The 15,055-nt window shown below is 43.6% G+C and overlaps 5 protein-coding genes across 5 annotated transcripts; 3 read left to right on the top strand and 2 right to left on the bottom strand.

Annotated features, from left to right (window-relative positions):
- Nucleotides 1-1,223: 1,223 nt before the first annotated feature.
- On the bottom strand, nt 1,224-2,200 carry alkbh2 (alkB homolog 2, alpha-ketoglutarate dependent dioxygenase). Its single transcript, XM_070833384.1, has 3 exons — nt 1,954-2,200; nt 1,677-1,875; nt 1,224-1,533 (listed from the first exon to the last, which is right to left on the bottom strand). The coding sequence occupies exons 1-3, from the start codon at nt 2,198-2,200 to the stop codon at nt 1,224-1,226; spliced, it is 756 nt and encodes a 251-aa protein (XP_070689485.1).
- Nucleotides 2,201-3,213: 1,013 nt separating this feature from the next.
- unga (uracil DNA glycosylase a) lies at nt 3,214-6,122 on the top strand. The gene is made up of 7 exons (XM_070833840.1): nt 3,214-3,398; nt 3,724-3,927; nt 4,015-4,110; nt 4,889-4,986; nt 5,092-5,180; nt 5,268-5,446; nt 5,537-6,122. The coding sequence occupies exons 1-7, from the start codon at nt 3,300-3,302 to the stop codon at nt 5,675-5,677; spliced, it is 906 nt and encodes a 301-aa protein (XP_070689941.1). The 5' UTR covers nt 3,214-3,299; the 3' UTR covers nt 5,678-6,122.
- Nucleotides 6,123-7,073: 951 nt separating this feature from the next.
- On the top strand, nt 7,074-9,823 carry cfap73 (cilia and flagella associated protein 73). Its single transcript, XM_070833383.1, has 6 exons — nt 7,074-7,105; nt 7,224-7,356; nt 7,659-7,850; nt 9,048-9,269; nt 9,370-9,528; nt 9,622-9,823. Exons 1-6 carry the CDS (start codon nt 7,074-7,076, stop codon nt 9,739-9,741), a joined length of 858 nt encoding a protein of 285 aa, XP_070689484.1. The 3' UTR covers nt 9,742-9,823.
- A 1,017-nt stretch (nt 9,824-10,840) lies between these two features.
- pxmp2 (peroxisomal membrane protein 2) lies at nt 10,841-13,071 on the top strand. The gene is made up of 5 exons (XM_070834495.1): nt 10,841-10,986; nt 11,349-11,471; nt 11,625-11,787; nt 12,250-12,369; nt 12,457-13,071. The coding sequence occupies exons 1-5, from the start codon at nt 10,877-10,879 to the stop codon at nt 12,523-12,525; spliced, it is 585 nt and encodes a 194-aa protein (XP_070690596.1). The 5' UTR covers nt 10,841-10,876; the 3' UTR covers nt 12,526-13,071.
- Nucleotides 13,072-13,079: 8 nt separating this feature from the next.
- On the bottom strand, nt 13,080-14,163 carry LOC139204464 (polyubiquitin-like). The gene is made up of 2 exons (XM_070834496.1): nt 14,005-14,163; nt 13,080-13,893 (listed from the first exon to the last, which is right to left on the bottom strand). The coding sequence occupies exon 2, from the start codon at nt 13,879-13,881 to the stop codon at nt 13,411-13,413; it is 471 nt and encodes a 156-aa protein (XP_070690597.1). The 5' UTR covers nt 13,882-13,893; nt 14,005-14,163; the 3' UTR covers nt 13,080-13,410.
- Nucleotides 14,164-15,055: the final 892 nt, after the last annotated feature.

Here is a 15,055-nt window from a genome sequence, read left to right as displayed (position 1 = left end):
TATGTTTCCAATAAACCTCACACTGTCATGATTTGCAGAGCTGCACAGTTGAGGTTAAAGTGCCATGTTGTCTTTGATGCCCGAGATTTTTAACACATGAAGCCATGTGTGCCGCGACTAATGAGAACATGCAGTATGATGGATCAGAGCCATTTGGCACGGTGTTTGTGTGTAACAGGTAAACAGATCAATAACAACCTGCTCTCAGTCAATACAGAGTGTGTGAAGGCAGGATTTTTGGGCAAGTTATCCTGAGTATATTTTTAATTCTGCGTAAGAAATAACTGCCACTTTGCTCCAACCAAACCAACGACGTCACACAGATATTTGGCCCGGTCCAAGACTTGTTAATGTTTGCAATTTGCACTACAGTAGATTAATGTGGGATATTGTGTATTTGTGTGGAATCTGTATAGGTGATTGTTTTCAGGTATTAAAAAAATCAAAACAAAAAAAAACGTGTGCTTGAGAATTTAGTTTTTTAGAGTAATGTAAGTATTTATTACCTTTGAGACAACAGAGTTAAAGTGCCTTGAAGATCAAGCAATCACTTTCTGAAACAAACAGAACCTTTTTTTAACGTAAGGTGATCAAACAAGCTTGAGGGTTTCAAACATAACATTTTGTCTTAAGGGATAAGCAATGCTTGTTTCATAAGTATAAATAAAATACATAAGTTTAACGGTTCCTTAGTGCTAAAGACAGACACTGACAAGAGTTTGAAAGCTTATAAAGACCTTGCGATGGGGACGAAAGCTCTGGGGGGGGAAAAAGCTAGTAAATAGACCTTGAAGCTTCCACGGACATTTTGTAACCATCTAAAGAGCATCATACTATACATTTACCATCCAGAGACATAAGCCTCCTTCCAGTATAGCACATGTTAAAGGTCTATTTTGCCTCATTGCTGCGTCAGTACAACATGAACAGTTCATTTTAGTGCAACGAGAGGTTAAATGGTCTGCATGCAGTGAGAAGAACTGTTGATCCTTTCTTTAGAAATGTTTCCAGCTGCTATACTAAGTGGTAGTCTGAGTCTGCTTCAGTCAATCCAACCTATTTAGTCACTCAGATTCAGCTGCTACATTAACAAATATATTTTATAGTTGTGATATTTGTCCATGTGTTTAAGCAACATGGGGCTTATCCTCCATTTAGCCTTAAGTGGGGCCCTTTAGTAAGAGGTTTCTTGGGTGCTGGTCCCATTGATAATCCACTCCTGCTCATTTCTTCCTGTCCAGTAGGATGCGTCTAAAGGTGAGGTTGATCCGAGGCAGGGAGATCTTCTTGCGAGCGGGGAGGCTGTGGTACCAGAACGTGTTGGTGGGTGAGTTCATGAGGAGCAGGCTTCCATGAGCGAGCTCCAGCTTCACGGGTTCAATCTGTCTGCGGCTCTGTTTTCCCCGAGCATCTCTGTGCCTGAAGATAAAGTCTCGTGCCGCTCCCAGAGAGACGGAGGCGATGGGACAGAGGGGGTCCAGCTCCTTCTCATCATCACGATGCTCACCCATGTGGTCCTGTCCATCTTTGTACCTGATGGGGAAAAGAAGACTTTCAGCTGGGAGACAAATACAAGTTGGACAATTAATCGGCAATCTGCCAAACTGTGGTTAGTATGTCGGCCTTTAAAAATAGAGACAAATATCAATCTGAACTTATATTCGGTCATTTCTCACCTGTTGACCAGAACAAAGTTAAATGTTTGTCCAGTTGTTTTTGTGACGGCATCTCGAATATATTCCAAGGTTGGAGTCCACGGGCAGGCCAATCGTGTCACCCCAGAATAGGTGTAGGTGAGACCCGTATCTCCATATGTGGCCTGCTTTCTCGGTATACTGTACACTTTCCCAAACACCTGGACCATTGATTCTTCCCCTGCAACAAAAACAGTCACACTTGTTCAACCAAGCTGCAACTTCTGGCCATAACTTTACAGAAAAAGGTTTGACCTACCTGTTGAGTACACCACCTCCTCCTCCAGCTGTTTAAAGAGGTGGTCTGCCTCCTTTTTGGAGAACAGCAGAGCGTAATCACAGTCTAGTCCCTCTGCCTCTATCTTCTGCCAGGGAACAGGGTTAGAGAACTCGGCCAAAGCTCCATCTCCATCCTCCTCCTCCTCCTCCTCCTCCTCCTGCTTCGTCCTCTCATGGCTCTCCAGTTTGATCTTCTTCCGTGGGGAGCGTCTATTCTGTCTTTCCATTACAATGACTTGTCTGTGGCTGTCTGAGGAGCTTATGGTGCAAAGAATTGATTGCAGAACAAGTGATTTTGAGATTTAAATAAATGTGTCAGTAAAGGTCTGAACTATTTCTACTATTAACTCGTTTTTTTTTAGCAGAAATTTGTTATATTTTGTTAAATTCAGGACATTTTTTATTCCAACAATCATACTTCATTATCAATTAATCAAAAATGAACTGTTTGCTAGATTGATCAATTTAATCGTTTTACTTAGAAAAGTGAAGAAGCCCTTCACAATCACCCTGATACAAAGGTGACAAAGAAAAGCAGTAAACCCACAAATTCAAGAACATGGAAACAGAAAAACAGGTCATTCTTGCTTGAAAAATGACTCAAATTGTTTGCAATTAATCTCTGACTTCATGAAGCACTTTGTTCTATCACTACAAAACGGCGTAGACAACCGCAAAGATCAGAATCAGAATCAGAATCAGAATCCCTTTATCAATCCCCAGGGGGAAACTGCTTTTTGTTACACACAGCTCCAACTCAAGTGTACAGTGTTCAGAAATAAAGAGCAATGTAGGCAAAGAATAAGAACACACTTCAATCTCAAAAGTGAAAATATAAAAGTATGAATTAAAAATTATTGCACATGATGAGTCCAGAGTCCCATCATATATAAACAATATGTACACTCAGAGTGAGGAGTTGTATAGTTTGATGGCCACAGACAGGAATGATTTCCTGTGGCGCTCTGTAGTGCATCGTGGTACAATCAAAGATCTTGGCATTACGCCTTTAAAACGCTAAAATGACACACAATCATGAAAAACAGTGGGGAAACGTGTATTTCTCTCTCTCTCTCTCATGATCGCCTGGTGTTTTACCCTCCACAAAACGTAGGGAACTCATCCATGCAGGACCAGATGCTCTTGAACGCCCCTCAGCTCATTAGCATAAACCTGCTTTCGTCACTGATTTGGCGCGAAATACTTTAATCCCAGAAACAGTCTGCAGGTTTCCCGCGGAGCTCCACAGCCGGCTCGCTCCCACACCACCTCCCGAGTGAAGTTAACCGGATCACAGCTGCTACTGCCAAGGTGTTTCTCCACAAAATGATTGGACAGAAAACCATAAACTCGTTTTTTTCGCCTGTCTCGAAGAAGAGGATCTCCAAGGATTTATATGAAGCCGAGGAGGATGCGAGAGACCCGGTGAGAGCCACTTCTGCTTCACTAGCATTAGCCACGTGTCCGGTGTCCTGTGCTGTGAAAAATAACGTTATGAGTATTTAAACGCCACTTACGGTGCAGCAGTGTTTCAAACAGTCGCCGTGATACGTTCAGGCTCCTCCAAGCTGCGTTCGCAATCCCCGCTGTGTTCCTGATACTTGTAGTTTGAGGTGGCGTTCACGGCCACCGCAGCGCAGCAATGTTTGTACTGCACAGTCGACGTTTTCTAAAGCTTGTGGCGCCTCCAGCTGCTCGCCTCTCACCAGCTCTGTATTCTACTAAATCTAAAATTACTAAAATTATGCAGAAGAAGCCGAAGTCCTTGAAGACGGTGGAGCCTGAGCCGTCCAGTCTTCCTCCTCTTCCTCTGTCCCCGGAGCAGCTGGACAGGATCGCCCGCAGCAAGAGAGCAGCGCTGCAGAGACGCACTTCCGCTCAAACTCCTCCAGGATTTGGGGACAGCTGGAGAGACGGACTGTCTGCAGAGTTTGGAAAACCCTACTTCACCAAAGTCAGTGAACAAGTCCGCACTCTGCACAGCACTCAGTGTCTCTGATGTTTTGAACAGGTAAAATAACTCCATGTCTCTGTGCCACAGTTGATGAATTTTGTTTGTGAAGAGAGGAAACGCAACACTGTGTACCCACCTGCAGAGCAAGTCTTCACCTGGACACAGATGTGTGACATCCGAGATGTAAGTGTAACTGCACTGGCCCTTCACCCTCACCTGTGGCATCATGAGACACACACACACACACACACACACACAATGAGACTTTCAACACAAGCAAGATCATTTTATTCGTCCAGAGGTTGCAAAGCAGGAAGCAGGAAGTAGAGGGAAAAGAGGGAAGACGGTTTATAAAAACAAGGAGCAATAATGTGGCCTTGAATCTAGACTGGGATCCAACATAATGTTAAGATCTCTGTTGTAGAGTTGTAGAAAACCGTGAGACATCCTTTGTTTGTTTGGAGTTGCTGAAAGCTGCTGCTGCTGCTGCGTCTGCATGGGTCTCACCTCTCTTGAAACCTTTCTTTAAAAGTTAATAGAGTTCCTTCACAGTTTGGGATTTGATTTTGGTAATTTGCATGAGGATGGATGGATAAGTATGTAAAAAAAAAAAAAAAAAGAGTATGTAAAAATATTTGTATTTGATAACTGTAGCCCTAGAGCGGGCAGTCAGAGCAGCCACAGTGTCTACCACTGTGAGAGAGCGCGTGGGACAGAGCGAGCTTTGAATTGGATAGAAAAAGTACACACAGCATCACAAATAACCAGATGACTCAATGTTTCCTCGGACAAGGGATCTAATATTCATGTCAACGGTTTATGTACATGATAAACATCTAGCTGTTTTTACTTGGGTGTCAAATATGGTCAGCTGTGTAGGAACTCTGAGGGTGTACTCTGACGTGTGCGACTCTTAGCTGTGCGTTAATTGTCTCAATTTTCGTTCTGTCTCTAATTCCAGGTCAAAGTGGTGATTCTTGGCCAGGATCCCTATCATGGTCCTAACCAGGCCCATGGATTGTGCTTCAGTGTGAAAAGACCAGTGTCTCCTCCACCCAGGTTAAAGCCTTCTCACTCTTTGTCCCTACTTTTTAAACCATTGCCTGTAAAATCAGACGGTGCTTTCTGCTGTGAAGCCTTTTGACGTATGTATTTAATCTCCAGTTTGGAGAACATGTACAAAGAACTGGTCTCAGACATCGAAGGCTTTCAGCACCCTGGACATGGAGATCTGACTGGATGGGCCAAACAAGGTAAAAAAACACACACACACACACACACACACACACACGGTTTGAATGTTTATACACAGTTACAACAAAAGAGACCTCGCTCATCAGGTGTGTTGCTGCTCAACGCCGTGTTGACGGTCCGAGCGCGCCAGGCCAACTCCCACAAAGACCAAGGCTGGGAGGCCTTCACTGACGCTGTGGTGCTGTGGCTCAGCGACAACCTGGAGGGCCTCGTCTTCATGCTGTGGGGATCGTACGCTCAGAAGAAAGGAGCTGCTATTAACAGGGTGAGTCGACGCCGTTTTTGATACAAACACTTGTAAAGCTTTTTATATAGACTGTTCAGGCATCTAAGGTTTTGTTCCCTCCGTTTGTAGAAGCGCCACCACGTCCTGCAGGCTGTGCATCCGTCTCCCCTCTCTGCTCATCGGGGATTCTTTGGCTGCAGACATTTCTCAAAGGCCAACGAGCTGCTAGCGAAATCTGGAAAGTCTCCCATAGACTGGAACGCACTTTAAGCTGCTGGAGACAAAAGACTCTGCGTGCTCAACTCAAACTTCTTTAGAGAGTGATCTTAAAGGTAAATGAGGTCGTCAGCATTTGGTAATAAGTAACACTTTTAAAGATGCGTTGCTTATGTGCATCTCTCTCCGTGTTACATCTGTACTCGTGAGTGCTGATGACTTCATTTGCTACTTTAAGCTGTTATTGTTGGATTTTCTAACAAGTTTGTTGGTTTGCTACGGACCAAAACCCTTCCATAAGCTTCCTGAGTCTCCTGCTTTAGCAGTAGTATGTGCAGACACTTCTTTATGAAAGACTTCATGTTGGCAGTTTCCACTCTTTAGTTTTGTGTTACAAACTCAATTATTATTATTATAGAGGCCTTTTTCTCAAACTGCTGAGATCCACATTTGGATCATCTGCACGTCATGTCTGTGTGAACATTGTAAATATGTTTGTGTTTGGGTGTTTTTTTTCCCTTTTTTTTTTTTTTATAAAAGTGTTGGTTCTATTAAAGTGGTTCCAAAAAGTAGATGTGTGTTAATGTCTATAATTGGCTCAATCACTGGTGCTTTCACACAGGCCGGTTTAAGTTCGACTGGTCGAGGTCTTGGAGAATTGTGGGTGTTGTCAGTTTTTCCTCAGAGAACCTCGTGGGGAGCATACTGATAATAAAAAGACTCCTCAGAAATACTCAGCAGTCATTTAAATTACATTACTTGTTGACCAGCAAATAGCACCAGCCAACGTGTAGCTGTATTATCAAGTAGGAAAAATATGATAAAAGGACAGTATTTGCTGGTGTACTGATGTTAGAGCCTCGACTAATGATTATTTTGATTAACAAATGAATCTGCTTGAATGAAGGATGATGAATGTGAGTTTGACACTGAAGCTGCTGATGGGAGGCGATTCTCACAGTTTAAGACGTGCATGTAACTCTGTGATATCCTCACTAGTCCGACAGCGAGCTGTGGACCAATAAGCATCTTACAAAAGTGTGATGTGAGATCCTGAATCCTGCAGCGCACACAGTGACTGAGGAGACATCCGGTCTGTTTTCAGTGAGGCAGAAGGAGAAAATGTTCATTAAAGAATTAATTTTTTTACTGGCTGGAGATTGAACTTTTTGTTCATACACTTCTAAAATCAAAATAGTTCTATCATTAGTCTACTAATTGATTGGTCGCCTTTTAATAATTGATGAATGAATGTTAATGGAGTTTGACTTGCTGATTAAATGAGAATAAACTTTTCTTCGCTCTGAAATGCCGGATTGTGCCTTTAATGCTTCCTGTTTGCGTTGCCATGGAAACGAGGAGGAGAATGAACAACCTCCGCCACGAGGAAGAAGAGTGAGAGCTGCAGCCTGAGTGTGTGTCGGTGTGAGAAGTGAGAAAGAAAACAGTCATGGACAGCAGCGGCGTCCGCGAGCATCCACAGTGAGTTCACGTGCAGCGCGTGAGGCCCCGCAGCCTCCGTCTGATCGATCACTGCTAATGACTTTAATCAATTTAATACCTTTAGCTCGTGACTGTCTGTGCTCGTGCGTGTGAACAGGAGGTCGCCTCCGGGGCCGCGCGCTGTGAAAACGGGAGACTTGTCACGTGACACGGCGGATGACCTCTTTGAAGTGCAGGAGAAGCGCCGCGAGGAGGACGAGCTCCAGGCGAAGATGGAGGAGCGCAGACTGGTGCGGGAAAAGTCCCACCTTCACTTATGGCGGTGTGGCGTTCACTGACCCGCCTGTCCCGCCAAGCACGGATGTTACAGCGTCACTTTGGCCTGCTGTGTGTGTGTGTGTGTGTGTGTGTGTTTCAGGTGGTGGAGCGGCTGAAGCGGAGCATCGATGAGCTGCAGGAGCAGTTTAAGGAAGCGAAGCAGTTAAACTCGAACTTGAATAAGTTTCTGAAGGTGCAGTAGGGACCGTTTCACTGTAGGTAGAGCATGTGTTATTGTAGAGGAGAGGCTCCATGTCCATGTCCCTCTGAGCAGGGTGCAGACACCGATCAGGCTGTCAGGAGAGCAGAGAGGGAGTCAGAGGAGAGCCATCAGAGGGAGGAGGAGCGGGAGAGGCTGGAGAAGGAGTGTTCTGACCTGGTGGAGAGGAAGCAGGAGGCCCAGCAGGAGGTGCAGAGACACACTGTGTATCTGGACTTCATGGAGCGGGTGGCCAAACTGACTAAGGTACCGCAAACATTTGACATGGAAAAGAAACACACTGATCCACCTGTCCCTGCACCACCGAACATGTCAACTCATCTTTTTGCTGCTCTAGAAACATAAAATGCTCAACAGGTTTCTTCACACGCCTTCAGCATCATGGATAATACATTGTGGTATTTTGTAACTGGAGGGATGCTAATAATCAAATATAGACATTGATTAACCAAAAGAGGTTTTGACCGATTAATACATCAGTTTAGCTGTTAACATGAAATAAAACCGTCTTTAAACAGTGTATCATTTATTCATCAATCAGCATTCACAATAATCAGCAGGGGGAGGAGGAGAGGAGAAACAGCTCTCTGTCTCCCTAAAAATAAAGTAAACTGCAAATAGTAGTTTATTCAAACGTTGTGGGACGGGTTCAGGAGAGTGTAAGTGGATGTGATCTCCTCAGAGAGACAGTAAAGTCATTCTGGTTGTCCATGAGGCCTTCACTGTCCGACCGTGGTCCAGACGTCTCCTCTGCGATTCCTCCGGTTCCTCTGATTCCTCACATTTTAGCTGCACCCAGGAGGACGGTTTAGCAGTTATTCTGGTGGCCCCAGAGCCCACGACGGCATCATTGTTCAGCTGCCGTCGGGGAAACCATGGCAACTCCCAGCCGGACAGCTCGATCCCAAACTTCCCAGTGACAGGCCAGAGTTTGTGGGTTTGTCCCCCGAGCGTTTGGAAAGGTTAAGCTCCATCTACTACGGCCTCTGACACAAAGAGGTGGGACGCTTCTGAGCACTTTTTGTGCAGAGGTGCACAAATCCACATCGTGTCCTCCGAGAGTTAACTTAACTCATGTTAGTTCACAGTGTACGTTTGCTGCTTTATGTTGTATAAACACTCTGCAACTAACAGTAATGCTTTAACTGTGTAACTATGTATAAACTCTAACCAAAAGTAGGGTCCAAAGCTCATTTTGACCACTGATAATCACCCTAAACCTTCACTATTGATGACCTGAACAGTATCATTGCATTGTAGCATGTCTGGCTCTTTACAGGTGAATGTTTCATTTGCAAGTGCAATAACTTGTCTGATGTTCGCAGGGCTGTTTCAGACTGTAAGAGACATGTTTTGAGTAGATGGTGAAGTTTAATCTTGGGGAAACACCTTTTGTGTGTGTGTGTGTGTGTGTGTGTGTGTGTGTGTGTGTGTGTGTTACAGTTCAAGGATGCGGAGCAGCTCTCGGGTCATTTAGAGAGTCTTCTCCACTTTAGAGGCCAGCTCTGTCAGAGGGAGAGTGAGGCGCAGGAGAAGGCCGACCAGCAGAGAAAAGCTCTGCTGACTCTGGAGGACCAGCATCACCTGCTGCGGCTGCACAAGATCAACCAGCTGTCTCAGCTCCAGACCGAGCTGGAGAAGACGCGCTCTGAAACTCTGACATGGGTACCAGACTAGATCCTGGAGCTAAGACCAGATCCAATGCTGCTTAAAGATTTAACCACCACCTTCAGCGTGAAGTTCAGGTGTCTTTGTCTGCTTACAGGAAAGGAAGTGGAACCACATCCAGGAAACGGCAGCAAAGAAAACACTCCTACTGGGACAGATTAAGATGGCGACCCTCAACCTCTATGAAATGACGGATGACAGCGTAGAAGGAGAGGAAGGTGTGGACATGAACGACACAGAGAAGCAGCTGGAGAAGGTATGTGCCCAGACAGAGCAGAGACGGTGACAAACAGCCAGAGCAGCAGAAACGATAAACTTAACTTACAGTCTCCTGCTGTCTCCGTCTCAGGCCAAGATGTTCGTCCTGGACCACGAGGACATAGTGAAACAGCATCAGTCTCCCTCACAGAGACAAAACGACGGACAGAAAAGAGCGAAGGCCAAAAAGCACATCCCAGCTTACTGTTAAAAACTGTTACATTTACCCTCAAGACACACGTTTCCTTGCTGCTTTAAGAGAAGATTCAGCGAACGAGCATCGAACAGTTAATTTAAGCTCAGTTGTTTTAATGTAAAACTCTGTGAGTTAACTGAACTCGAAGACAATGAACTTCAATAAACTTGAGACACTGAGAGCATCAACGACTGATTCTGTGTTTCTGTGTATTTCTGTCAGTGATGACGAAGCGTCAGTGAAGGGTGTAAAATGAGCTCCAGAAGTGGACACCTGCCTTAATTATGGTTTAAAAGAGGCCGATGTGACAAAAGATACATGGAAACTTCCTAAATATATTATAGCGGTAAATGTACTGTTCTGAATGTCGTTCAATCTGGGAAGTATTCTAATAATTTACCAATGTTTATTAATAAGTCAGACACTCATTGAGTTAGTTCTAACATGATGAATACTGTATGTATCAGACCAGTTATACTGTTAGTGGTTCAGCTGTCACTTAGATAGTTGATCATTAGGAACACCAGGTCCTGTACTGCCACCCTGTGGCCACAGAAGGGAAACAACTACTGATACTCCCAGTGAATCAGTCCCTGTTCTCACTGCTGATGGCTGATCAGACTGAGCAGGGCTTTGCTGGAAACTCCAAGAATTACAAGTTTTTTTTTTTATTAGGAGCTACGAAGCTCAGCTCAGTTAAGTCAGTCCACCCACATGCAGCCCCAAGAAGTTTAAACTGCCAAACATTTGAATTAATGTCCATTAGGTTTAAACAATAAAAATGTTTGTGTTTGCACCTGGTTTTGTTCTATTTCATCGTCCTCCATTTTTCTGCCAAGCAAAAAGAAAAAAAGGCATCGGTTTTAATGAAAAGGCTCATTTATAATTAGTGAGATTTTTTGCAACCGATTTTTTTTGTTTAAATATTTACTAGTTTTGGCCATTTATAGACATTAGAAACGTGCCAGTCGGTGTAGTTTAGAGCATCTTGGACGTTTCTGTATCAAACGGCTGTTGTTTTGGACGTCGACGTGAGGGCGTGGCTCCCCAGTGACGCAATGACGTCGACAGGAAGACCTTCTGCGGAGTTCCTTAACTTCGCCCCTGGCAGCCCTACCTTGGTGATGTTTGCACAGTTTAACAACTGACGATGTCTGTGGCCAGTCTACCAGTCCGGGATGCGGCCCTTCACTCCCGTTTACTGCAGCAGTACCTGGTGCTCCTGAAGAAATACCCCATCCTGACTAAATCTGTCACGAGGTCAGTAGCTTTTCCAGCTGTGCTCACTGACTGTGTGGCTTGTTAATGTTCAGCAGGCTGCTGCATGTTTTCTCTTCGAGTTTCTTCAGTTCAGCAGTTAAGAGCTAGAAGACAAAGTCAATCAATGCACGCAGGCCTATGAAGTTCCTGTTTGCTCCATTGTAACCAACATTTCCATTTTTTAGCAGCCTTATTCACTTGTTGACCTCAAAGTGAATCAGACCTCTTTGTTTGCACTGACCTTTAGTGTCAGTGTCAGCCAATCAGCATCTGCCAGGAAAACCTCCCCTAACACTGATGTGATTATATTATCGTAACGGATGTACGTGTTGTGTGTCTGTGGGTGTCCTTGACATTTTCAGTGCCATCCTCTCAGCTTTAGGAAATCTTCTGTCTCAGATTTTGGAGGCAAGAAAAAAGGCCAAAACAGGATCTCCGGGCAAAGAGATAGACGCAGCTGCAGCTTCACGCTATGCCATTTATGGGTGAGACTTTACACACAGTCAGAGTTGAAGGTTGGCACGCATTTCATGGCTCATCTACCACAGCAAAATGAATGTAATGCTGTTCTATCTTAACAGAGAGCACATTTTCTCCTTCTCTTTGCTAGTGACATTATATCTTCTTGTCTATTGCAGGTTGTTTATCACAGGACCGGTGAGCCATCACTTTTACCAGCTAATGGAAGTGTGGATGCCCAGCACAGACCCGTACTGCATAGTCAAACGTCTGCTACTGGATCGGCTTATTTTTGCCCCGGGCTTTCTGCTCCTTTTCTACTTTGTCATGAACGTCCTGGAGGTGGGTCATCTCACAAAGCTCCCTCCTAATCATTTTAGAAAGTTGTGGTATCTCTTAAGAGACAGATTAAAAAAACAAGAGTGGTTAAAATTGATTCAGCAGAGGGCGACATAACCTGATGTTTTTTTGCCCACAGTGAATCAGTAGATCCTACACTTCCCATAATGCAGCGTGTTAATATTTCACCAGACCCTACGTGCCTGGTAGACAGGTCGAGCTCCATGTCCCCAGTCTGTAACGCCAGTTTTGTTGTTATAATGTGTTTTACAAGTGCTCCTCATGACAGTAAAACATAACTCACTGCTACTCCTGTAGCAGCTACTGTTCCTACCTGGATATTTACCAAAGTATTTAGTCCACTGTCTTCACGTATTATATGCAACATTAAACACATCCTTTGTAGGTTTGTAATGTTATTTATCATTATAAAGATTTAAATGCATAATTCCAATCAATTTTCAGGCTAAAGGGTGGGGAGACTTTGAAAAGAAAGTGAGAGGAAGTTACTGGACTGCCTTAAAGATGAACTGGAAAGTTTGGACTCCCTTCCAGTTCATCAATGTCAACTTTGTGCCTGTTCAGGTATGTACTCTGCTGTCATCCTGTTAATGAACACATGATGACTCACATACTGAGCCCCTCCTGTTTCCTGTTTGTGCTTCTTCACAGTTCCGAGTGCTGTTTGCCAACATGGTCGCCTTCTTTTGGTACGCCTATCTCACATCTGTGAGGAAATGAAGCTTCAAAACCAGATGAAACTGGTCCTCTGCATTTGCGTTGATATCCAACTGTTTACTGTACTGCTGTAAACCGGTTCTTAATCTGAACAATAACTCTCGCATTCAGCAGCTCTTCTGATTTAATCATTAACAAATCTGTGCAATTACTTTAAGCCATTATATGCTGCTATGGTATTGTGGATGCACGGCTGAAAGTAATTAATGTAGTTTATAATAGATGTATTTTTTACAGAGCACTGCCAAAATTTAGTAAGATGTAAAATGAAGATGGAACTTTTTGATTGAGTCTCTTTTATATATTAGAATAATGTTTTACACCTGCAGTGCTATAGTGTGCCTTTTTGTTACTTCTTGTGGTGGGTACAGGTTGCAGCTCCACCCATGTGCTGAATCACGGTACCGTACAGGAAATGTGAATACACATTAAAAATTTACAAATGGAACTTTATTATTTATAGTCAACATAATTGAAACGTACATTTTCCAAAATAAAATCCTAACATGTATAACACATTTTTATTGCTAAAACAAAATAACAAAAAAAACATGTTTTTAAGATATGTAGGAATGCACTGATTTTTAAAATTAGAATAAATATGAAGTACAGCATTTGAGAGTGTTTGATTTTCATCTATATTGAATTAAGGAATGGACGGTATATATTCAACAGAAGTATTGAGTGTTTAACATTTTTGTGTTTCCAAACCAAAATTACACATTAAGCCAAAAAAACAAGTTTTAACAGTTACAAATTGAGGAATTTTTCAAAATGGAAATAGAAATAAATTAGAAATACAGCAGTTGAGGCCATTCAACTGTCATGTATACTAAACAAAGGAATGTACAGTCTATTAAATCTACGATGTGTTAACCAGAAGTGTCCTCAGCCTCCTCTCAGACGGGAAGTCAGCTCGATGGTGCTGTGGGCTGTGACGTTGTAGTCTGAAAGTAGGTTGCCATCCATCATATCCCTGCTCTGGAAGGTGAGCCTCTGCTGGCTCACTGGGACCCCCTCTCTGCCCTGGACCCTCTTCTTGAAGTTGCTCACGGTCTCGTCAGGTTTGATATCGTAGGTGCTCAACTCCCCCTTCAGGTTTCTGAGCAACACCTGGAAGGTCGGCGGCTGGGTCAGCAGCAGAGACACCTGGCAGCCGGACTCCAGGCCGTAGCTGCCTACAGACCGAGTGTCGTCGTTCAGAGGAATCCTGTGGCTGTTAACAAACACCAGACTCTGCCTCTCAGGGGGGACTCGTAGTCTGCCCTGGATGAGGTTTTTCAGATGGCCCACTGTGTCCTGTGGGTTCACCTTCAGGGTGCAGGACGTCCCATCCAGCATCACAACGGTTAGATCCATGATCAAAGTGGTCTGAAACATCATTCAATACATAATACAATACTTTAGCATAAGTCTTGGGGGGGGGGACTCTATTTTCACTGAATTTGAATCATTATAGTGTCGATGAAGAAAGTTTCTTACCTTCTGATCAGTTTATCAAACTCCTCAGGTAAACTTCTGTAAAGCCTCCAGACGGTGAGAGGTACACAGACGATGCAGAGCAGCAGCTGACAGGTTTCAGCTCACAGCAGTTTTTATACAGGCTGCCTCAGCTGAGCAGCACCGCCCCCTTCACCTAACATTCGTTTTCCCTCTCTGCCTGGAGCACTTTCAGTTTCTATTCTCCCAACATGACACAGCTGTCTTGTGACCATTATCAACACTGACATGTTTATGATAATTTGCACCCGAAAATCCAGTTTATCAAACAGGTGATGGAGAAACAGCTGTTAGTGTGAATTCCTTGTTGATCTCAACAAGGGACTTTTTGTTTTTCTGATCTGAACTGAACTCTTTTCTATCATATTCTCCTCAGCGACATGGCAGGATGTGTAACAATGCAGCTATTTTTCTTCATTTCCTGCATGAAGGACATCATAGTACAATTATGTTAAATATAACTCAGCACTTCAGGGTTATCAAACAATTCTGATGTTCAGCCTTTCTGGAGTTACTTCCTAAGATTGTCCAGAAATGATTTTAGCAAATTTATATAGATTTTGCATCAGTAGTATATTTCTTTGGTTTCTAACCTTGGCCTGAAGAAAGAAATAAAGTAGTGCCAGTTGACTCAAAGGTGGTGCTGACACCAAAATAGCGATGGCACAGTCGCTAACAGAAAATCAAAGGAGACTAACTAAAGAGGAGACTTTCACTGGAGGTGTTTACTCTTCACATGTGAACAAAGCATTATGATTGAATAGTCATTTTGTTTTGCTGCTGCCACATTGTTGAGTCTTCAGTAAACAGTTTGAAGCAGTTTGAACACAACCTCTGTGAAAACCAGCAGATCCACAAGCTTCCTCTGAATACATCTGATACATGACATTTGGCTGATAGCCTCTGTGGAAGTGTCCCACGTCCATGAAATATACTAACAATCTGAAGTAAACGCTGCACTAAAAGTGAGAAGAAATTATTTTTGCAGTGTCTAAGAAATTAATATGTCTGGTATGAACAGGAAATCACAGGT

Source organism: Pempheris klunzingeri, chromosome 7, assembly GCF_042242105.1.
Source record: "Pempheris klunzingeri isolate RE-2024b chromosome 7, fPemKlu1.hap1, whole genome shotgun sequence".
In the NCBI taxonomy this organism is placed as follows: Eukaryota; Metazoa; Chordata; class Actinopteri; order Acropomatiformes; family Pempheridae; genus Pempheris; species Pempheris klunzingeri.
Note: the sequence above shows the minus strand (reverse complement) of the source record. Positions and strands in the feature narration are given on the sequence as shown.